General features: G+C 41.9%; 1 protein-coding gene across 1 annotated transcript in view; it reads right to left on the minus strand.

Annotated features, from left to right (window-relative positions):
* SLC9A2 (solute carrier family 9, subfamily A (NHE2, cation proton antiporter 2), member 2) overlaps nt 1-24,281 on the minus strand; it is a 104,550-nt gene that overhangs the window by 57,955 nt on the left and 22,314 nt on the right. Inside the window, exon 2 of the mRNA XM_011969572.1 lies at nt 4,919-5,382. Within this exon, the coding sequence (XP_011824962.1) occupies nt 4,919-5,382 (464 nt within the window). The remainder of the gene's footprint in view (nt 1-4,918; nt 5,383-24,281) is intronic.

Raw genomic sequence — 24,281 nt, forward strand, 5'->3', positions numbered from 1 at the left:
GCAGGAGAATGGCGTAAACCCAGGAGGCGGAGCTTGCAGTGAGCTGAGATCCGGCCACTGCACTCCAGCCTGGGCGATAGAGCGAGACTCCGTCTCAAAAAAAAAAAAGACCTACTTCCTTCAAAGGCTGCCATTCCATTTTCACATCAGGAAGGCCTCATAGTCTCAAAACACCTGGTACACTTTTTTTTTTAACTGCTTTCTAACGCACGTCAGATTGGAAAGGATTTCATCACTGTTCCATAAAACACACCGTATTTATTAACTCCTGCTCCTGGTTTTCTTTCTTTGTCCTTTCTCTTGCCAGCAACCCACCCCTAAACCTTTACCTATCTTCCAAAGCACAGCTGAACCTACTGTTGCCCCCAGGAGCCCTCCTGGACCCCTCCAGCCTTTGCAAATACCCGGCCCTCTGACCTCCTGCACCACGGATGATCTCCCAGAACATTCAGCATCTTGTGCTGTCAGTGCTGAGTTTTGAGTGAGTGCCTCATGTCCCCAACAAAACTAGAAATTCCTTTAGCACAGAGCTGAGTCTTCTCCTTTTCCTCCCTCTCATCTCTACACCCCAGTCCATCCAGTGCACTGAAGAGTTCTCTGAGGGAAGTCCAGGTACTCCTTCCACAGATTAACGGGCATCTGCAACTGGGTCACACATTCCTAATCCTTACAAACCTATTTTGCTGGCAACTTAATGCATCAAATCTATCAAAGGTACAGCCTGTCTTAAATCCCCGCTTAGACTCTGCAAAGAATTAAGATGGGTCACAGGCACTGTACTCTCGGCACATTGGGCCAAAGCTCCATTTTTGATCCTTCTCCTGCCTGAGATGCCACTGCAGTGTCAGAGCTAATGTCTCAGGTAGAAGCGTTACCTTAACAACCAGAAAGCTTTCCACAACCTCCCACCTGTTTTACACTGAACCTGATACCTCGTTAGTGATCAGCACGAGATAAAATTCTTCTGGTTACAACTGGCCGAAACCACATACTTAGTTCATTCCAGTTAAATCCTTCAATTGTATTACAAGGGAATCTATGCCGAAAAGTGTTTTAGAGTTTTAATTTATATAGGTATATGTATTATGTGTATATATTATGCATGTGGGCTGCAAATGTCTCTAGTGAGTCGGTGCAAAGTTGATCTCCCCTTGACACTTGTATTCTTAGATTAAAATGTCAGTGATGCCTGTGTACTAAATTCTGTCATGGGCTAATTTGACAGCTTTGAAACTATACTGCTTATGATTTTTTTTTAATTGCAAACATATATATATTAAAATTAGGAGTTATGAACTTTGAACTTTGATTTTAAAAGCATATTAATTCTGTGAAATCACATAAAGCAAGGGTGCAAATTATGCAAGTACAGTTGTCTATCAGAATGGCTCTGTTTCAGAAAAAAAGAATGTTCAGGTAATTTCTTCCTGCATGAAACATACAGGATAATGATTTTGCATACGACATTTTAGATCTATTGTGCTGTTTGCAAAATCAAAATTAACATCCAAGTGGTCACTGCTTACCCTCCATCTTCCTAAGGTTACTTTCCACTCCACAGCACACAGTGACTGGGCCCCTGGGGCCTATTACTGCTTCTCTCTACAGAACCAGCTCTCCTTAACCAAGCCTGGTTATGAGCAGGTGGAGGAAACTCTTTAAGTCTTCTTGCAAAATTTATTAGAATATTCAGTGGCTGCATTAACATGTTCTAGAAATAACCTGAAAAATCTTTGCCTAATAAGGGAAATTTTGGGAAGTTTTCATACAACATTTATTCTAAGGGATAGCAGAAAAGTCTATTTAAAAATCACACCTTTATTTTTTTCAATTGTCATGTCTCTAGTTCTACTACTTCTAATCTACTACAGTCCTGTACAATAGCATGAAGGGTTTGATCTGCAATTTATACGATCCATTTCTCTTGCTTTGAGACATTTTCATGCCAAGTTTTCTTTGCTTCAGCTTTTCTAGCTCAATGTTGAATTTATCATAATTTGGGAAAGGAGTTAATGGCACTAACCTACCATGTTACCCATCCTCGAGGTTATATACTGTGTCAGTGAATTTTCTCTGATTAACCCTGATTCTTCTATCTACAACTCCCAGTGACTCATCGTTTTTGCCGTAGGCATCATGGTCCATATTTTTAATACCTTTCCAAAGTCCATGAGTTCCTTAAACTAACCCCTATTCTTCTATCTGCAACTCCTAGTGACTCATAGTTTTTGCCGTATGCATCATGGTCCGTATTTTTAATGACTTTCCAAAGTCTATGAGTTCCTTAAACCTCTCCTAGGGATAAGATTGAATGAATGAATCAAAGAATCTTCCACAAAACATCTCCACCTCTATTCTTTGAAGGTACCTGACTAGGAGATAAAATTAAAATTTTTGACACCATTGTTCTAATTATTCTTAACACTTGCTCAATTCAGTACTCAGCCAATTCAGTGAGAGAAACGTCTAGTAGTTTATTATTTGGCAAACCTGTGGGCATGCCCTGATATCTTGTGGGTCTGACTTTGAGGGTCAATGAACTCTCAGCCAGGGCAAGTAAGTTACCAAAGGAAGCTCTTAAATATGAAACCATGACAGTGGTTCTGACTGAAAGGCTCTGGCCATTCCTTGATAAGAGCTTCCACCTCAAAGCACCAGTCAGGACCTTGCTCTGTCTGTGCCCTCCTCCTGAGTGGAGTGACAAGCTCTCACTTTGGCCGCCTGCCTTCCCTGGGTCAGCCCTCCCTTTCTTTCCGTAAAACCACAGTTGTGCCTCCGTGCCTCCTGGGAGGAAGCACAGGGTGTGCGTCTGGATGGCCTGCTACTTTTGCATACTCTACACAGTGACTTAGCCAGACCCTATCCTGAGATCTGATTCAGGACGAACTCAAAGAACGGACCTCCGAGATGTCTGAATAACATTTTGATAGAGGTGGGAAAGCAGTGTGGAGGCCTGGCGTGTCATTCTGAAACTAATTTAACTCTTACTGAGCTGCCCTAGAAGGACTGCGACAGGCGCTCTTATTTCTTTGTAAAGTTCGCTTTGCACTAAATAGACTCACTCCAGGAATTCCCATTCAGATGTCCGCAGTCTCCCTCAACAGGGTAAAATTTACCTGTGGAGCTAAGTCAGAATGGAAAACTTCATGCCTTCTGCCTCTGGAAATTAGAATGAGTTATAAAATGTCTCTACGATTATGGCAGTTTCCCAGTTAAAATTTAATATCGGTAAGTTAATGACTACTCAGTTAACGAATAATGGAATATATGAAGTGGATTTTGTTACTTAAGTGAGGTAACTCAGCAGTCTTAAAATATCTATACTACAAATTGTGATCGATAAATTATCTTCTGTGTAATAATGTTCACATGAAGTTAATGGAGGTCCTTAGAGATTTTATTGTATTCATTCTGAGGATTTCCTTTTGCAGTAGAATACAGGCTAACAGAGAATACATTGGTTTCTATGTAGACTTTTATTGTATTATTATTATTATTATTATTATTATTATTGAGATGGAGTCTCACTCTGTTACCCAGGCTGAAATGTAGTGGCGTAATCTCGGCTCACTGCAACCTCTGCCTGCCTGGCCCAAGCGATCCTCTCACTTCAGCCTCCCAAATAGCTGGGATAACAGGAGCTCACCACCAAGCCCAGCTAATTTTTTTTTTTTTTTTTTTGTATTTTTAGTAGAGACAGGGTTTCACCATGTTGGCCAGGCTTGTCTCGAACTCCTGACTTTCAAGTGATCCGCCTGCCTCGGCCTCCCAAAGTGCTGGGATTATAGGCATGAGCCTCTGCACCCACCCTACTATGTAGACTTTTAAATGAATCAGGAATGACATTTTAATGATACGAGCAGATGGAGAGGGAATTAAAAATTAAGTCCTTTAAACACAATCTTTTTCTGCCTCAATTTTCGTATCTGAATAATGGGAGGAATGCCTGTTTCATAATTTGTCATACAGACCTGAGCACAAAGGGAGCATTCACGAGTTAGTGGCTATCATTACTGTCACCTTTCCTACTACCGAGCTGTGGCTAACAGAAAACAGCATCATCAGTGCTCCCTAACTGAGTCATCAATCGAGCATCACCTGAGTGTCTTTAACTGGTGGACGCTGAGCTCTTTGCAGGTCTGTGGGTAAAAGGAGGGGCTTTCTCATCCCTTCTCTCAACCCTTGCCTGTGTTCAAAAGGCAGGGTAGAAGTAAATTCTGCTAACTTTAAGATCATAACAGCCCCTGACTCTAATTCTATGTAATCCAAGACAGAATTACAAATAATTTGTGCCTTCTGAATAAATACTCATGTATGAGAAGGTCATGAAGGCCAGAAATGTGCTGGTTGAATAGTAACAGAAAGTGAGCAGTGAGCGTGTGACAAAAACTTTCCGTAAAATCATGAACATGATAACTAAAGCATCCCCAGATGGAGAATGGCACTTAGTAGGTATTAACATTTCACCTGTATTATATACATTGGATACTGACAGTATTACTTCTCACAAGAATGCTGGGATCTGAAGTCTTTTAAATTATGATCGAAGACCATCATTTTTGAAAATGCCAAATTGATAAATCATCAGAGTTGCAAAGGCCAAAATCATATGTTCCTCTGGCATGAACGGGGCCTTGTCAGCACAGACCAGCTACATATTTTGCAGGGCCCCTTGCAAAATGAAAATGAGGAGACAGTTTTATGATAATAAATAAATTATAAATAATGAGTTTAAAAGTATTGAAAATTATAAGACAGTGATGTCAGAGCATGAAACCAAGTGAAGGGCCCTGGGCAACTGCTCATGAAACCACCCTGTGTGCAGGGTCCCGCCCCTGCCAGTTGAGGGACAGAGAGCCACTGCAGGTGGCTGGGCAGCCCCTACCTGTTGGAGTCATGCAGTGTGAATGTGACTCACCACTGTTACTGCATCATTCAGCAGGGACTCTCCAAAGACCAGAATGTAGAGTTGCTCATTGACGTGAATGTTCTCAAAGACAGCAAGCACAGCCACAGGATCCACAGCTGAGATTAAGCTGCCAAAGAGCAGGTTCTGGAGCAAAGTGATGTCGCTGAGGCCAAATGCTTCGATCTGGCAGATACCAAACAAAGACACACCAATGCCAATGGAATTCCAAAGGGTCCCTACCACAGCATACAAGAAAATGGCGCCAATGTTCTCAAAGAATGGGCGAGTGGGCATGAAATAGCCGGCATCCAGCACGATGGGTGGGAGGAGGTACAAGAAAAACACATCAGTCTTCATTGCAGGGGGCGACTTCTCATCAACACCAAAAATAATCCCGCCTAGTAGAAGTCCAACCATTATAAGAAGGCAGCTCTCAGGCACTATTGTGGGCAACTTGTGATACAGATGGAAGCCTGGTAAGGAAAACATAAAGACACAAAACTTGGGTTATGGAGGAATTTTGGAGATAGGAAATTGGTTCCCTTTGATAGAACCAGTGGGTCCTATTTCACCATCTCCCAAGTCAGTATCACGGTCTTTACACTGGCTTCCCAGATTACAGTGCAAACCAAAGGTTTCCGTTAAAACTATTCATGAAGCACATGTAGACAAAAACTTAATGTTACATTAAAATTGGAGTGCTATAGATACACATTATCTACACTGTACAGTTTTCATTTTTCTAAACCCCTATTAAGTTTTTCTTCAATATTGTGACTGTGGAAATGGAGTAACACATTTTTACTTTTATTTTTTTTTTGAGATGGAGTTTTCCTCTGTCACCCAGGCTGGAGTGCAGTGGCACAATCTCGGCTTACTGCAACCTCTGCCTCCCGGGTTCAAGCAATTCTCCCTGTCTCAGCCTCCCGAGTAGCTGGGATTACAGGCACGCACCAGCATGCCTGGCTAATTTTTGTATTTTTAGTAGAGACAGGGTTTTGCCATGTTGGTCAGGCTGCTCTCAAACTCCTGACCTCAGGTGATCCGCCCGCCTCAGCCTCTCAAAGTTCTGGGATTACAGGCATGAGTAACTGCGCCCGATGCAATTTTATATTTGAAACAATTCAGTGATTTCTAAAACATTTTCAGATGTAACATCTCACTTCATCCTCATAAAAACCCTAATGAGTAGGCAAGGCAGTTATTTTCATGCTTTGTAAAAATTTAAGTGGGAATTGAAGCTGAAAGAGATCCAGGGTCTTACTACCAAGGTAGTCGGGTCACAGCCCATTTTTACATTACTACTCTCATCTGTAGCATTCAGAACCATTGGCAATGTATTTATTTTCAATGTCTGAGTCTTGCATTTGGAACACTGAACAGGTTTAATATTTGAGACGTTTGCTCCTTCAGAGACAACCCAATGAATTTGTCAGGATGCCTCAAGTAACTACTCTATGAGGGATATACACGTGCCATGATCTCTAATCGCAAAGAGTTCCCAATACAGCTCCCAACATATATTTATGACTTACTCTAAAACAAGGCAAAGTGCGGTCAAGCCCCAGCCAAGTGCTATGGGAACAGGGGAAGAGGAAGTCTGCTTAGGAAGACCCAGAGTAGGACAATATCTGGGCAGGGCTGAAAAGACAGGCATTAAACAGAACCATGAAGGGGCTTCTCTAGTACATGGAAAAATGGTGGGAAATATCCACCTCTTAACTCATGGTAGAGCCCATTGTGGCTTTAAAACAGAGAATGTGTTAGGAGGAGGCCTGTAGGGAAAGAGGAGAGAGATGTGGGTTGGGCCAGCACATGGAGAACACGTGGAAAGTGACTTAACACACGAAGGTCACTGGACGGAGCTTAAGTTTGGAGAGCACTTACTTGCAGGACAATAGCAGTCATCCTGCAGGCATTCAATACATTTTAGAACTAAAGCAGAATATGAGAATGCTATGCTTTGGCGGTCCCCCCTCTAAAACTCAGGTGTTGCCAACGTGATAGCCTTAAGAGGTGGAGCCTTTAAGGTGTGATTAGGCCATGAGGGCTCCTTCCTCGTTCGTGGGATGAAGGTCCTTACACAGAGGCTTCTCACAGCGTTGCTGGTTGGTTGGCTTGCTCTTCTGCCCTCATATGCCCTCTGTCTTCTGCCATGTGAGGCTGAAACAGGAAGGCACTCACCAGACACCAAATGCCAGTGCCCTGAGCTTAGACTGCCCAGCCTCTGGAACTGTGAAAACATCAATGTTCTTTATAAATTATCCAACTGTGGTCTTCTGTTTTCTAGCAACAGGAACAGAGTAGGACAGAAATTTATCTGAATTATAGAAAGATAATACAGCCATGTACCACATTCAGTGTTTCAGTGAACAGTGGACCACATATAGGATGGTGGTTCCATAAAATTATCATGGAGCTGAAAAATTCCTGTTGCCTGGTAACACCTTTATGATCCTGACCCTGTGTAGACATAGGCTGATGTGTATGTGTATGTCTTGTTTTTAACAAAAAAGTTTAAATATCAACACACTGTTTTTTAACATACAAAGCTTATAGAATAAGGATATAGGCCAGGCACGGTGACTTATGCCTGTAATCCCAGCACTTTGGGAGGCCGAGGTGGATGGATCATCTGAGGTCAGGAGTTCAAGACCAGGTTGGCCAACATGATGAAACCCTGTCTCTAGTAAAAATACAAAAATTAGCCAGGTGTGGTGGCGGGTGCCTGTAATACCAGCTACTTGGGAGGCTGAAGCAGAAGAATTGCTTTAATTCAGGAGATAGAAGTTGCACTCAAAAAAAAAAAAAGAAAAAAAAAAAAGAAGGGTATAATGAAAGAAAACACTTTTGTGCTACTGTACAATGTGTGTTTCAAGCTAAGAGTTATTACAAAAAATTTTTTTTAAATAAGTGTAGCATAGACTACAGTGTCTATGAAGTCTACAGTAGTGTACAGTAATGTCCTACGCCTTCACATTGACTCACCACTCACTCACTGACTCACCCAGAGCAACCTCCAGTCCTGCAAACTCCATTTACAGTAAGTGCGTTATACAGGTGGACCACTTTTTATCCTTTATACTACATTTTTTACAATGCCTTTTCTATGTCTAGATATGTTTAAATACGTCAATACTTCTTGTTGTGTTACAAATACCTACAGTATTCAGTACAGAAACATGCTGCACAGGTTTGTAGATGAGGAGCAATAGGCTGGTAGACGACATTATATAGCCTAGGTGTGTGGTAAGCTGTACCACCTAGGTTTGTGTAAGCACACCCTATGATGTTCAAACAATGACAAAATCGTCTAAGGATGCATTTCGCAGAACGTATCCCCTTTGTTAAGTGATAAATGACTATTAAAGTGATAGAATAAGTCTTTAGGTACTTACAGTCACAGAACTTTTAGTAAGTAAATCCTTAAGAGCTTACAAACAGGACTAAAACTATAACATTAAACATTTTGTGAGCCAAATCAATATAGCTGTAAAAATTGGAAAAGGTTTAAAGAACTGTGAAATAATACAGTGATCATCTGTATGTTGAGCGTTCAAATCTAGCTTTATGTTAACATTTATACTACAGAAGGCTCCAATAATTTGTGGGGACTAAATGTATTCAATGGGTGCAGCTGCTCTTTGCCTGCGACCTCTGGCAAGCTCACCGACCTCACTGATGAATGAGGAAATAAAAACATTCCCTGAAAACCATGCCTCTGTTCCCCCAAGCTGACTCCTGCTTCTATGTGCACCTGCTACTGTGTGAGAAGAGTCAGCCAACAGCAGCATCTCCAGTCCCCTAATATCCAAATGAAATCACCTCCTTTCCTTAATGCAGTACAACCCAGAGGTTTCTGCCATGGGCCTGCAGCATGCCATCGGAGAACTGCCCCCTGACTTGAAACCCAGCCCTCCTGCTCTCTGCCTGTGATTGTGGAAAGGTTCCTAACATGCGCAGGCCCCACCTACTCATCTGTGAAACAGACACAAATGCACCTGCTGGGTAAAGAACCGTACCTATAACCAGGCAGTCAACTGCACAGTACTTAACCACTGTGCCTCTAACATCACAAATGCCTCCAAATTTTAGTTGCCTTCCCCTCCTATATGTAAGAAGGCAAGAGAAAACAGTTTTAAAGAAATGCACAGAAGCCATAGGATCCACGGAGACCAACAGGAAAATGGATGAGGACTGGTTTTGGAGGTTCCCATTTCCTCTTTCACCTTTTTCTTTCCTTTCACTGACCCAACAGCCTCAGAGACCCATGCTTTCACAGGGGGTGCTGCTCCTCTTGCTGTATCAAAAGGATATTCTCATTCCTAAGGTCGGAGAATAGAAAGCCAGGGAAAAGAGGAAGGAACAGGCACTGCTGAAATGCACCACAGAGGCCAGCGCGCCTGCCATGCTCAGGCAATGAGACTGATCCTGACCAGAAACTCGGGCAAGCGGAAACAACCGAGAAGCAGCAAATAAAACACGGCAAAATAAATGCAGGATGCAGTTAGAATGAAGACCCTCCCGGACAGCGGCCAAAGGCAGCATGAAGGAAGCGAGGCAGAGGAAAATCCAGGAGTAACAAAATCAGAGAGGAACAGCAAGAAACCCAGGGACACTTGTTGAAAAAAATCAGATGGTTTCATGTTTTAAAATCTGCACTCCTTTAATGAGTACTTGGGTCATTCAGAACTGACCTGAATGACCCCTTCTTAAAGTAGGACAGCAGTTACTGAGTTTGCCAAATTGTTTCTTTGGCAAGAAGAGATTAAATGAAGGGCGGTCACACAAGATCTTAGTTCAGTGCTTTTTGGTGAACATAAGCAGAGAAACTGTGTTGTGTAACATGCTGTCTGTATGTTGAGCATTCAAATCTAGCTTTGTCTTAATATTTATACTACAGAAAGCTCCAATAATTTGTGGGGACTAAATGTATTCAGTAGGTGCAGCTGCTCTTTACCTGTGACCTCTGGCAAGCCCACTGACCTCACGAGGTGCCTGGGCTGCAGGTGTCTGTGCTTTTATGAACTACCAAAGTAAAAACTCATCAGCTAAGTAATTAGTGACAACAAACAAAAGAAGGCTTCTTAGATTTCATTTTTCACGGAATAAATCAAAAATTACAAATGTGCGTGCATTTATGGCTTTTCTTCCCTCAAGTGTTTCTTGAAGAGGAAATGAATAGAGAAAATTTGCTTTCTTGGAATCATCAAGGTGCTGGGATGTAGCAATGTGTTAAACAAAACCTCTTCACTGGAGAGCTGCAGGCTAGTGTGGGAAACAGAAAATAAGTCAGTCAGCCAATAAAGACACAGTAGCAGGCAGTGATGAGCAGTGCAGACAAAAGCAGAGAGCCGTGAGAGAATCCTTTGGATTGATGAGAGAATCCTCTTGATGGATATTTTGTATCAGTGTGCCGAGGGAAGCCTCATTGGTGAGTGACACCTGAAGGAAGCCCTGAATGAAGTGCAGGTGTGAAACATAGTGGAAGAACTTTCCAGAGCAGGGAAGAAAAGAACAAGGGGACAAGCCCTAAGTTGGGAGCACCTTGAGCCAAGAGGCCACTCTGGCTGGAGCTTGAAGAATGAAGGAGAACAAGGTAAGAAATGAGGACAGAGGGGCAGAAAAATGCTGGAGCCTGCATAGCCTGTGGCCCTGGGACAGACGCTGGATATTTCCTGAGAGGCTTTTGAGCAGAGGAATGTCATGACCACGTCCCCACTGTTGAAAAACACTGCTGCTGTTGAAAAACAGAAGCAGGCAGGCCAGCGAGGAGTCCTTTTCAGCAAACCAGGAGAGGGCTGAGAGTGGCTTCCAACCATCAAAGGGGTGGTGAGTATGACAGGAGGGGGATGGGGGGTGTATTGTAACAGGTGCTCCAACAGAGTGTGCTGCTGGCCTGGATGAAGGATGTGAGACAGATGATCAGGGATGAATCCATAGTTTGGGGTTCAAACAAATGTGTAGAATGGGACTATTTACTGAGATGGAAAGCAATAGGAAGGCAGATAATTTTAGGAGAGAAACTCAAGATGGTAAACACCAATCAGAAATCCTTTAAAAATACCATGGAGCTTAACAAATTGATAGCATGATTTAGCCAGAAGAAATGGCAGACAGTTTCTAGGGAGCAGTAGAGAAGAGCCATCACTTCTCAGTACGATGCCACACTCCCCCACACCACTGCTAAACACATCACCATATGTTCTTATTAACCCCATAATGGACGTCGGGGATGAAATAGTAAATCCACACAATGATGTACAGAGGTACACGAATGTCTTACAAAGTAAGAAGCTGTACAACAACAAGGAAAGAAAACATAATTTAACCAGTGTTATAGGAACAGGCAGATAGAAATAGCAAACGCATACCTACAGGTTTCTTTTTAACTTCCACAACTGTGGAAAATTCCATGAAGGTCAAAGAGTTTAACATTAAACAAAAATAATCTACAAAAACAGAAAATAATTCTTTTTTTACTATGTTTTATTTTACTTTAATTTCCGGGATACATGTGCAGAAGGTACAGATTTGTTACATAGGTATACATGTGTCATGGTGGTTTGCTGCACCCATCAACCCATCATCTAGGTTTTAAGCTCTACTTAGGTATTTGTCTTCATGCTCTCCTTCCTCCTGCCCCCCATCCCCCAGACAGGCCCTAGTGTGTAATGTTCCCCTCCCTGTGTCCATGTGTTCTCATTGTTCAACTCCCACTTATGAACAAAAACATGCAGTGTTTGGTTTTCTGTTCCTGTGTTAGTTTGCTGAGAATGATGGTTGCCAGCTTCATCCATGTCCCTGCAAAGGACATGAACTTATTCTTTTTTATGGCTGCATGGTATTCCATGGTGTGTATGTGCCACATTTTCTTTATCCAGTCTATCATTGATGGGCATTTGGGTTGGTTAGAAGTCTTTGCTATTGTGAATAGCACTGCAAGAAACACACCTGTGCATGTGTCTTTATAGTACAATGATTTATAATCCTTCGGGTATATACCCAGTAATGGAATTGCTGGGTCAAATGGTATTTCTGGTTCTAGATCCTTGAAGAATCGCCACATTGTCTTCCACAATGGTTGAACTAATTTACACTCCCACTGACAATGTAAAAGCTTTCCTATTTCTCCACATCCTCTCCAGCATCTGTTGTTTCCTGACTTTTTAATGATTACCATTCTAACTGGTGTGAGATGGTATCTCGTGGTTTTGATTTGCATTTCTCTAATGACCAGTGATGATGAGCTTTTTTTCATGTTTGTTGGCTGCATAAATGTCTTCTTTTGAGAAGCACTTGTTGGATATCCTTTGCCCACTTTTTGATGGGGTTGTTTGTTTTTTTCTTGTAAATTTGTTTAAGTTCCTTATAGATTCTGGAAAATACACCTATGTCAGATGGAGAGATTGCAAAAATTTTCTCCTATTCTGTAGGTTCCCTGTTCACACTGATGATAATTTTTGCTGTACAGAAGCTCTTTAGTTTAATTAGATTCCATTTGTCAATTTTGGCTTTTGTTGCAATTGTTTTTGGTGTTTTAGTCATGAAGTCTTTGCCCATGCCTGTGTCCTGAATGGTATTACCTAGGTTTTCTTCTAGAGTGTTTATGATTTTAGGTTTTACACTTAAGCCTTTAATCCATCTTGAGTTAATTTTTGTATAAGGTGTAAGAAAGGGGTCCTGTTTCAGTTTTCTGCATATGGCTAGCCAGTTTTCCCAGCACCATTTATTAAATAGGGAATCCTTTCCCCATTACTTTTTTTGTCAGGGTTGTAGAAGATCAGATAGTTGTAGACGTGTGATGTTATTTCTGAGGCCTTTGTTCTGTTCCATTGGTTTATATATCTGTTTTGGTACCAGTAGTGTTTTGCTGTTTTGGTTACTGTAGCCTTGCAGTATAGTTTGAAGTCAGGTAGCGTAATGCCTGCAGCTTTGTTCTTTTTGCTTACGATTGTCTTGGCTATACAGGCTCTTTTTTTGTTTTCATATGAAATTTAAAGTAGTTTTTTCCAGTTCTCTGAAGAAAGTCAGTGGTAGCTTGATGTGGATAGCATTGAATCTATAAATTACTTTGGGCAGTATAGACATTTTCATGATATTGATGCTTCCTATACATGAGCATGGAATGTTTTTCCATTTATTTATGTCCTCTCTTATTTCCTTGAGCAGCTTTTTGTAGTTCTCTTGAAGAGGTCCTTCATGTCCCTTGTAAGTTTTATTCCTAGGTATTTTATTTTCTTTGTAGCAATTGTGAATGAGAGTTCACTCATGATTTGGTTCTATGTCTATTATTGGTGTATGGGAATGCTTGTGATTTTTGGACATTGATTTTGCATCCTGAGACTTTGCTGAAGTTGCTTATTAGGAGTTTTTGGGCTGAGATGATGGGGATTTCGAAATATACAATCGTGTCATCTGCAAACAGAGACAATTTGAGTTACTCTTTTCCTATTTGAATACCCTTTATTTCTTTCTCTTGCCTGATTACCCTGGCCAGAACTTCCAATTCTACGTTGAATGGGAGTGGTGAGAGAGGGCATCCTTGTCCTGTGCCAGTTTTCAAAGGGAATGCTTCTAGCTTTTGACCATTCAGTATGATATTGGCTATGGGTTTGTCATAAATAGCTTTTATTATTTTGAAATATGTTCCATCAATACCTAGTTTATTGAGTGTTTTTAGCATGAAGGGGTGTTGAATTTTATTGAAGGCCTTTTCTGCATCTATTTAGATAATCATGTGGTTTTTGTCATTGGTTCTGTTTATGTGATGGATTATGTTTATTGATTTGCATATGTTGAGACAACCTTGCATCCCAGGGATGAAGCCAACTTGATTGTGGTGGATAAGCTTTTTGATGTGCTGCTGGATTAGGATTGCAAGTAGTTTATTGAGGATTTTTGCATCAATGTTCATCAGGGATATTGACGTGAAATTTTCTTTTTTTGTTGTGTCTCTGTCAGGTTTTGGTATTAGAGTGATGCTGGCCTCATAAAATGAGTTACGGTGGAGTCCCTCTTTTTCTGTTGTTTGGAATAGTTTCAGAAGGAACGGTACCATCTCCTTTTTGTACCTCTGATAGAGTTCGCTGTGAATCCAACTGGTCCTGGGCTTTTTTTGTTGGTAGGCTATTAATTACTGCCTCAATTTCAGAACTTTTTTGTCTGCTGAGGGGTTTGACTTCTTCCTGGTTAAGTCTTGGGAGGGTGTGTATGAACAGGAATTTATCCATTTCTTCTAGATTTTCTAGTTTATTTGCATAGAGGTGTTTATAGTATTCTCTGATGGTATTTTGTATTTCTGTGGGATCAGTGGTGATATTCCTTTATCATTTTTTATTGTGTCTATTTGATTCTTCTCTATTCTTCTTTATTAGTCTGGCTAGAGGCCTATGTATTTCGTTAATCTTTTCAAAAAACCAGCTCCTGGATTCATTGATTGTTTTGAAGAGTTTTTGGTGTCCCTATCTCCTTCAGTTCTGCTCTGATATTAGTTATTTCTTGTCTTCTGCTAGCTTTTGAATTTGTTTGCTCTTGCTTCTCTAGTTCTTTTAATTGTGGTGTTAGGGTGCCAATTTTAGATATTTCTAACTTTCTGATGTGGGCATTTAGTGCTATAAATTTCCCTCTTAACACTGCTTTAACTGTGTCCCAGAGATTCTGGTACCTTGTGTCTTTATTCTCATTGGTTTCAAAGGACTTATTTATTTCTGCCTTAATTTATTTACCCAGTAGTCATTTGGGAGCAAGTTGTTCAGTTTCCATGTAGTTCTATGGTTTTGAGTGAGTTTCTTAATCCTGAGTTATAATTTGATTGCAGTGTGGTCTGAGAGATGGTTTGTTGTGATTTCCATTCTTTTGCATTTGCTGAGGAGTGTTTTGCTTCCCATTATGTGATCAATTTTAGAATAAGTGCTATGTGGTGCTGAGAAGAATGTATATTCTATTGATTTGGGGTGGAGAGTTCTGTAAATATCTATTAGGTCTCCTTGGTCCAGAGCTGAGTTCACGTCCTAACTATCCTTGTTAACTTTCTGTCTTGTTTATCTGTCTAATATTGACAGTAGGGTATTAAAGTCTCCTACTATTATTTTATGGGAGTCTAAGTCTCTGTGTAGGTCTCTAAAAACTTGCTTTATGAATCTGGGTGTTCCTGTATTGGGTGTATATATATATATAGGATAGTTAGCTCTTCTTGTTGCATTGATCCCTTTACCATTATGTAATGCCCTTCTTTGTCTTTTTTGATCTTTGTGGGTTTAAAGTCCGTTTTATCAGAGACTAGGATTGCAACCTCTGCTTTTTTCTTTCTTTCTCTCCATTTGCTTGGTAAATATTCCTCCATCCCTTTACTTTGAGCCTATGTGTGTCTTTGCACATGAGATGGGTCTCCTGAATACAGCACACTGATGGGTCTTGGCTCTTTATCCAATTTTCCAGTCTATGTCTTTTAATTGGGACATTTAGCCATTTACATTTAAGTTTAATGTTGTTATATGTGAATTTGATCCTGTCATCATGATGCTAGTTGTTTATTTTGCACATTAGTTGATGCAGTTTCTTTACAGTATCATTGGTCTTTTTATTTTGATATGTTTTTGCAGTGACTGGTACTGGTTTTTCCTTTCCATATTTAGTGCTTCCTTCAGGAGTTCTTGTAAGGCAGGCCTGGTGATGACAAAATCTCACAGTGTTTGCTTGTCTATAAAGGATTTTATTTCTCCTTCACTTACGAAGCTTAGTTTGGCTGGATATGAAATTCTGGGTTGAAAAATTATTTTCTTGAAGAATGTTAAATATCAATCCCCACTCTCTTCTGGCTTGTAGAGTTTTTGCAGGGAGATCTGCTGTTAGTCTGATGGGCTTCCCTTTGTAGGTACCCTGACCTTTCTCTCTGGATGCCCTTAATGTTTTTTCTTTCATTTCAACCTGGGTGAATCTGATGATTATGTGTCTTGTGGTTGCTCTTCTTGAGGAGTATCTTAGTGGTGTTCTCTGTATTTCCTGAATTTGAATACTGGCCTGTCTCGCTAGGTTGGGGAAGTTCTCCTAAATAATATCCTGAAGGGTGTTTTCCAACTTGGTTCCGTTCTCCCTGTCACTTTCAGGTACACCAATCAATCATAGATTTGGTCATTTCACATAGTACCATATTTCTTGGAGGCTTTGTTTGCTCTTTTTCATTCTTTTTTCTCTAATCTTGTCTTCAGGCTTTATTTCATTAAGTTGATCTTCAATCTCTGATATCCTTTCTTCTGCTTGATCGATTCAGCTATTGATACTTGTGTATACTTCATGAAGTTCTCATGCTGTGATTTTCAGCTCCATCAGGTCATTTATGTTCTTCTCTAAACTGGTTATTCTAGTTAGCAGTTGCTGTAACCTTTTATCAATGTTCTTAGCTTCCTTGCATTGGGTTAGAACAGGCTCCTTTAGCTCAGAGGAGTTTGTTATTACCCACCTTCTGAAGCCTACTTCTGTCAATTTGTCAAACTCATCCTCCATCCAGTTTTGTGCCCTTGCTGGAGAGGAGTTGTTATCATTTGGAGGAGAAGAGGCATTCTGGTTTTTGGAATTTTCAGCACTTTTGCACTGGTTTTGCCTCATTTTCATGGATTTATCTGCCTTTGATCTTTGATGCTGATGGCCTTTGGATGGGGTTTTTCTGTGGGCATCCTTTTTGTTGATGTTGACGTTATTGTTTTCTGTTAGTTTTCCTTCTAACAGTCAGGTCCCTCTGCTGCAGGTCTGCTAGAGTTTGCTGGAGGTTCACTCCAGACCCTGTTTGCCTGAGTATTACCAGCGGAGGCTGCAGAACAGCAAAGATTAGTGCCTGCTCCTTCCTCTGGAAGCTTTGTGCCAGAGAGGCACCCACCCGATGTCAACCAGAGCTTCCCTGTGTCTGTCAACCCCTGCTGGGAGGTGTCTCCCAGCCAGGAGCCATGGGGGTCAGGGACTCACTTGAGAAGGCAGTCTGTCCCTTCACAGAGCTTGAGCACTGTGCTGGGAGATCTGCTGCTCTCTTCAGTGCTGGCAGGCAGAAAGGTTTAAGTCTGCTGAAGCTGTGCCCACAGCTGCCCCTTTCCCCAGGTGCTCTGTCCCAGGGAGTTGGAAGTTTTATTGATAAGCCCCTGACAGGGGCTGCCCCCTTTCTTTCAGAGATGCCCTGCCCAGTGAGGAGGAATCTAGAGAGGCAGTCTGGCCTCAGGCACTTTGCCACACTGCCATGAGTTCTGCACAGTCAGAGTTAGCACTGTAAGGGGAAAACCACCTACTCAACCCTCAGTAATGGCAGGCACCCCTCCCCGCACCAAGCTCGAATATCCCAGGTCAACTTCAGACTCCTGTGCTGGCAGCAAGAATTTCAAGCCAGTGGATCTTAGCCTGCTGGTCTCTGTAGGAGTGGGATCCGCTGAGCTAGACCACTTGGCTTCCTAGCTTCATCCCCCTTTCCAGGGGAGTGAACAGTTCTGTCTTGCTGGCATTTCAGGTGCCACTGGGGTAAAAAAACAAAAAAAAAACAAAAAACAAAAAAACAAAACAAAAAAAAAAAAAAAACCTCCTCCTGCAGCTAGCGCAGTATCTGCCCAAACAGCCACCCAGTTTTGTGCTTGAAACCCAGGGCCCTGGTGGTGTAGCACCCAAGGGAATCTCCTGGTCTGTGGGTTGCAAAAACCAAGGGAAAAGTGTAGTATCTGGGTCAGAATGCACCATTCCTCATGGCACAGCCCCTCACAGTGTCCCTTGGGTAGGGGAGGGAGTTCCCCAACCCCTTATGCTTCCCGGATGAGGCGACACCCCATCCTGCTTCTGCTTGCCTTCCGTGAACCGCACCCACTGTCTAACCAGTCCCAATGAGATGACCCGGGTACCTCAGTTGGAAATGCAGATATCACCCACCTTCTGCATTGGTCTTGCTGGGAGCTGTTCGTATTCAGCCATCTTCAACAGAAAGTAATTATTTGCTGTAATCATCTCTCTTACTAAGTTAGAAGTGATATAATCAGTGACAAAAGTAATGGCCATCAAGTTAGGAGACAGGTATACCTGAATTCATCTTTTTAAATGTCTGTTCAAAAAAAAAGTAAGAAAACGAAAATTTGAAAAGATACAACAGGTCAAACTCCCATGCTGATCATTAGTGAGATCACGCCTGTGAATAGTCACCATACTCCAGCCTGGGAAACATAGTAAGACCCCCATCTCTTTAACAAAAATAAAACTGAAAAATGAAAAATAATTTAAAAAAAAGAACAGATTGCTGTTTCTGGGAAGATGGAGTAGATGCATTGTTCTCTATGCCACTCTATACACCTAAAGAGCCTAGATATTATATGTAAAGCAAATATAACTCTGAAAGATAGAGAGCAGAAGAAATGCTGGCCAGAGACCCGCAGACCATGGCATTCAGTTCTCTGGGTCTTCTCTTTGTCTCTCATATCTCAGACTTGGAGTTGAAGAAGCCAGCAACGCAGAAATGCCAATGGACACAGGCAACAAAAACCCAACAATAGCCTGCTCTATCTAGACAAGAGAATAGGGAAGAGTCAACCTCGCAAGGCACAGAAGTTTTAGACAATAACTGCTCCTCTCCAGCCAAACACCACAGAAGAAACTGTGGTCCCAACGGCAGCAACATCTGAGTGCGCGGTTTAGATTCCATCCTCACCAGAGTGTAAGGAACACCCTGGCTTCCCTATTGGGGTGGTGTCAGAGAAGGAAAAGGGCAGAAAAGGGTCTTCTCTACTGGGTGGTAATGAGCGCTTCCCTCCCGATGGAGCCAGCAAAGACGACGTAAAGAACGCAGAGAACATGGACGTCACCATCGTCCAGCCACAAAGCAACCCACTTTTGACCCCTTACTGACAAAAAGACAGAAACCACAGATTATCAGTTTGAGAATGAAACAAAGGTATCACTACAGACCCTGTAGAAATAAAAAAAAAATTAATAAGGGAATATTTGAACAACCATACACACACGTGACATCTTAGCTGAAATGGACCAATTCCTCAAAAAACACCAATGGCAACAACTCAACCAATATGAAAAAAATAATTGAATAGCCCTACAACTGGCAAAAACAGTTAAAATTTGAAGTTGTAATTTTAAAACTCTTCCCCCGCAAAATCTCCAGGTCCATATAGTTTCTCTACTGAATTCTACAAAATAAAAGCAATTCTATTCAACTTCTTCCAAAAAATAGAAGAGGAGGGAACACTTCTCAATTCATTTTATGAAGCTAATATTGCCCTGACAGGTATCAAACCAGACAACTGCAGTACCAAAAAGAAAACAACAGACCAATCTCCTTTAGCAAGGAGTATTGATGCAAAAATATCAGCAAATAATTCAACAATATATAAAAAGAATTGTGCACCATGACCAAGTGAGGTTTATTCCAGGGATGCAAGACTGGTTCAATATTCAAAAATTCACCAGTGTAATCCTTCATATCAATAGGCTAAAGAAGAAAAACCACAGGATTATATCAATTGGTGCAGAAAAAGTATGTGACAAAGTTCAACATCTATTCATGATTAACATTCTCAGCAAATTAGGAATAGAAATGAACTTCCTTAGCTTGTCAAAGATCATCTTCAAAAAGCCTGACTGGTTCTAAATGCCAAATTTTAACTACACAGAAAGGTTGCCAGCTTATCTTTAAAAGTCCAAGGAGGTGCCAGAGACAGCACGTTGAAGAAATGATTGCACAGCCTGTAAATCATTGGACTATGTACATTATGGGAAAATCACTACAAGGATTCTTCCTTCCTAGAAATTGATAAATAACTTACGTGATTACTTTTCTTTTCATTAGCTCACAAGTATTTCTTTATTATTATTATACTTTAATAATTATTAATATACTTTAAGTTATATAATAAATATTCATACACTTTAAGTTCTAGGGTATAAACAACGTGCAGGTTTCTTACATACATGTGCCGTGTTGGTTTGCTGCACCTACCAGCTCATCATTTACGTTAGGTATTTCTCCGAATGCTATCCCTCCCCCAGTCCCCCTTCTCCAACAGGCCCCGGTGTGTGATGTTCCCCACCCTGTGTTCAAGTATTCTCAATGTTCGATTCCCATCTATGAGTGAGAATATGCGGTGTTTGGTTTTCTATCCTAACTCACAAGTATTTCCAAGCACTCACCATCATGAAATGTGTCAGGCACTAAGGACACAGCAATATCCTAGACAGACACGACTTCTGTCCTCATGGAGTTTACAGGTTACAGGGAAGAAGGATGTTGAGCAGGTGATCACACACAGCATGCTTGTTATGGAGCAGGAAGTGTAAGTTTCAACACAATTACATGGCAGGGTCTCAGATCTTGTCTTCCCTGTGGGGGAGGGGCTTTTTAAGGAAATCATTTTTCACCTGAGAAGTGAACAGGAGTTGGAATTCTCAAAACCAAGAAGGGTCTGAGGGTCTTCTCAAGCAGAACAGCACATGCAAAACTCACTAGAGTGGGGACAAAGGTGGCCCACAAGAGACGCTGCATGAAATCCAAAAAGAGGGAAAGGGTGAGATGTTCTGGGACCTGTCATGCACAGTTTGGATTTACCATAAGGCCATGGGAAGTAACACCCAATATGGAAAGGAGGTGAGGAAAGAGCTACGCTTTTCATCTGAGACGTTTACAGAGCATTTGGGCGGGACTGTGCCTGAGCTCTGTGTGGCTCTCTCTCCTTCATGACCCTTCTGACGCCCCTGACAAAGTGCCCACCACGCTGAGTTCACAAATCCATTCGAGAGTCTGTCGCACCCACTGGAGCACACGGTCACAGGGCTGGTGCAAGTTTTATTCACTTTGGCGCTCCTATTGTCTCATACAATATGTAGTAAGTTGTGTCAGCAAGAAGTATATATATTTGGTCTCTGCTCCCAGTTCCTGGCACAGAGCTCCTAAAACCCTTGTAATCTCCTGAGCAATAAGGGCAATAGGAGCATCTGTTATAATATTCAGTCTTAGTGTCTGGTTCTAGAGACATAAGAGCTTCCAAGACTTTCAGAATCCCTGGAGTGATAAGTGTCTTTTGTATGCTGATGAGATGACTGGTGGTTGGGGTCCCCTAGATAGCTTCAAGATGGGGGCTGGTTGCCAGAAAGACCAAGGCAGGATTAGAGGCTTGGGACTTCCAACTCCACCACCCAAATTCTCGGGAGTGGAGAAGGGCAGGAGGTTGAGTTCCATCACCTATCTAATGAACCCTCCATGAAGACCCTAAGTGATGAGGTTGGGAGCTCCTTTGTTGGTGGGCACGTGGTGGAGCTGGGAGGGTGCTGCATGCTGAGAGGAAATAGAAGCTCGGCACCCTCCCCATGCCTGCCCTGTGCACCTCTTCACCTTGATGTTCATCTGTATCCTTTATAACAACCAGTAAACCAGTGTTGCCCTGAGTTCTGTGAGTTCTTTTAGCAAATGATCGAATCTGAGCAGGTCATGGGACTCCCCAATTTATAGCCAGCTGGTCAAAAGTATGGGGAGGCCCAGGACTTTCGATGGTCATCTGAATCATGGGCAGTTTTGTGGGACAAGGCCCTTAACTATGGATTCTGTCCCGACTCCGGGTAGTTAGGGTCAGAATAGAATTTAATTTTAGGATACCAGGCTGCTGTCTGGAGAGTAGGAGAATTGGTTATTGACGTCAAGGAAAAACCTACACATTTGGTGTGAGAAGTGCTGAGAACAGCAGAGAAACACACGTTTTTTCCTAGTATGGTACCAAAGAAAAAGGCTCTTAACCTGTCCTCTGAGCTGGCTAGTTTCCTTAGCGATTATACGCCAAGCCTTAGATGCAGTGAAAATGTGCGTGTTGTAACTGGAGACTCCAATGTCAGAAAGTTACAGAGTTTGTATGTCACTTTTTGTCTCACACGCCTCACAATCCTAGTTCCAACCTTTCCGTTTTCTCTGATCTTTAATTTTGTTATTTTATTTCCCAAGAAAATGAACAGCCCACTGGTCTATATCTGATTGCACTGGAGGTTTATGCTTTTATTACTACCGGTCGTTTCTACGTTTGTCTCAATTTCATTAAAGTTGTAAGAGCTATATTGTTCCTCCTTAAAACGTTCACTTTTGCCAGACATAGAAGAACAAATACTGTTATGATTCCACTTACATGAGGTACCTAGAATGGACCAATTCACAGAGACAGAAAGCAGAGTAGAGTTTACCAGGGGCTCAAGGGAGGAGGTGATGGGGAGTGGGGAGTAAGTGTTTAACGGGTACAGATTTTCAGTTTGTGAAGATGAAAATGTCGTGAAGATGGATGGAGGTAATGGCTGCAAACACTGAGAATGTACTCAATGCCACTGAATTGTACACTTACAAATATTGCTGTGACTGCGTAAGCACTGCTAAACCAACTGGGAGAAAAGATAATGCTGCTAAATGGATCTCTACTGATAGGCACGGTCACCATGCAGTGTTCTGACATTCTGATTGATCCCCTGATACAGAGTCTCAACTAAACCTTCAAAAGGCAACGCGACAAATGTTGATATAAAATGTGCAAAGCATGGGCTGTTCAAAAACAAGAAGCAAAACAACAGAATTTTTTGGCAGCTCAAAAGGTAAAACAGGTAGTTTCTCACAAAAACACTCATAGCACAATGTCAAAGAATAGGAAAATGGTTGAGTGAATGATAGCCTATTAACATGATATAATAATCTACCACAGCACGTATGTTTATCATGTCAGTTTTTCTTTAGGTTTCTATTTTTTTAGACAGGGTTTCATTCTGTCACCCAGGCTGGAGTGCAGTAGTGCAGTCATAACTCACTGAAGCCTCGAGCTCCTAGGCTCAAGAAATCCTCTCACCTCAGCCTCCTGAGTATCTAGGACTACCGGTGCACACCAGAACACCTGGCTGATTTTTTAATTATTTTATAGACAAGGTCTCGCTATGTTGACCATGCTGGTCTCAAACTTCTGCTCTCAAGGGATCCTCGCACTTCAGCCTCTCAAAGCGTTGGGATTGTGGGCATGAGCCATCACTCCTGGATTTATTTGAAATAATGTTCAGTGAAGAAAGAGCACAGAATCGTTTTAAAAGTTTTTATTTTCTTTTAAGACTATTAAATTCATTGATTTTACTCGCAGATACGTTTTCTCAAACTCCTGGCCTCAAGCAATTCTCCTGCCTTGGCCTCCCAAAGTGTTGGGATTACAGGCAGAAGCCACTGCGTCTAGACTCACAGACACGTTTTTAAAGAAAGTGCCTCTCCAGACTTGATCAAAAGGCTGAGAAGCAGTGGAAAGTGCCTCTCTTTAGTGAGCATAAGGAACACTTTCATTCAAGAGATCAGTAATTGCCAGGACCACAACTGATGTACCCATAGAGTTTACCTTTCACAGACGATGAACTCATTGTGTGTCTTAACACAGTGCCTCCTGAGTGCAATCCCAGCTCAGCTTCCCTTTGGCTTGTGCTTCCTATTCAAGGTGGGAAACATGAACCCTTTTCCCTTAGATATTCCATAGCGCCCTTCCCACATTTGTCAGTGGTCAGAGTATGTCAGCCATTTGTATTTGTCTTTTTGTAACATGATCACTTTCTGAGAATAATACTCATTTTGATCAGTGTTAACTTGACTATAAAACATATTCCAGCTGATCCTGAGTGCCTATGTGTCCCACATAATCAGCTCAGCCCTTTTAAATATACCCAGGTATAAATACAAGAAGCAAAATTTTATGTAACACGAAGAAGTCTGAAGCAGAGTTTGCAAGCTTGCAGGCCATGAGCCACCACGGCCTGCACGCCTGTTTTGTTCGGCCTATCTAGTGGGTTCAACGATTGAGCTCATATTGAGAAACTGAGAGGATCCACATGTAAATTCTTCTGTCCTAGTTATCTTGGAAAATCAGCAAAACTGGGCTTTTGGTCACTCATCTTATGCCAATTTCTGCAAAGTGGCCATCAGCTGGAGTTTGGGCAGGGCAAGAGCTGGCTGTCCAACTTGCTCCCTGTAACCCCTCCCGTCTCTCAGGGCATGAAGAGGCACCACCAAAGGCCCACACTGACAGCTACATGTCTATCTTTTTAGGCTTCTTCCTTCTAGTCTCAACCACAGCAATGACAACACAACTTAGGCAGAGATTCCAGGAATTAAGTAACATGTTTCCTATCCTTTAGGCAGATGAGTGAGGCACCATCTCCTCAGGGGCAGGGGTGCCTCCCTATCCCAGCTGGGGCACTGCAGTTGGCTTTTATCAATGGGGTAAGATCTCTGGTGGGTCCAGGACAACACACAGAGTGGGTGAAGTTCACTTCTGCAGGCAGGTGGCTCTGCCACCCTGGGAGTCTCTTTTTCACTGGAGGCAGCTGAATCCTACTCTGATACCCGAGC

This window comes from Mandrillus leucophaeus, unplaced genomic scaffold, assembly GCF_000951045.1.
Source record: "Mandrillus leucophaeus isolate KB7577 unplaced genomic scaffold, Mleu.le_1.0 Scaffold9, whole genome shotgun sequence".
Taxonomy (NCBI): Eukaryota; Metazoa; Chordata; class Mammalia; order Primates; family Cercopithecidae; genus Mandrillus; species Mandrillus leucophaeus.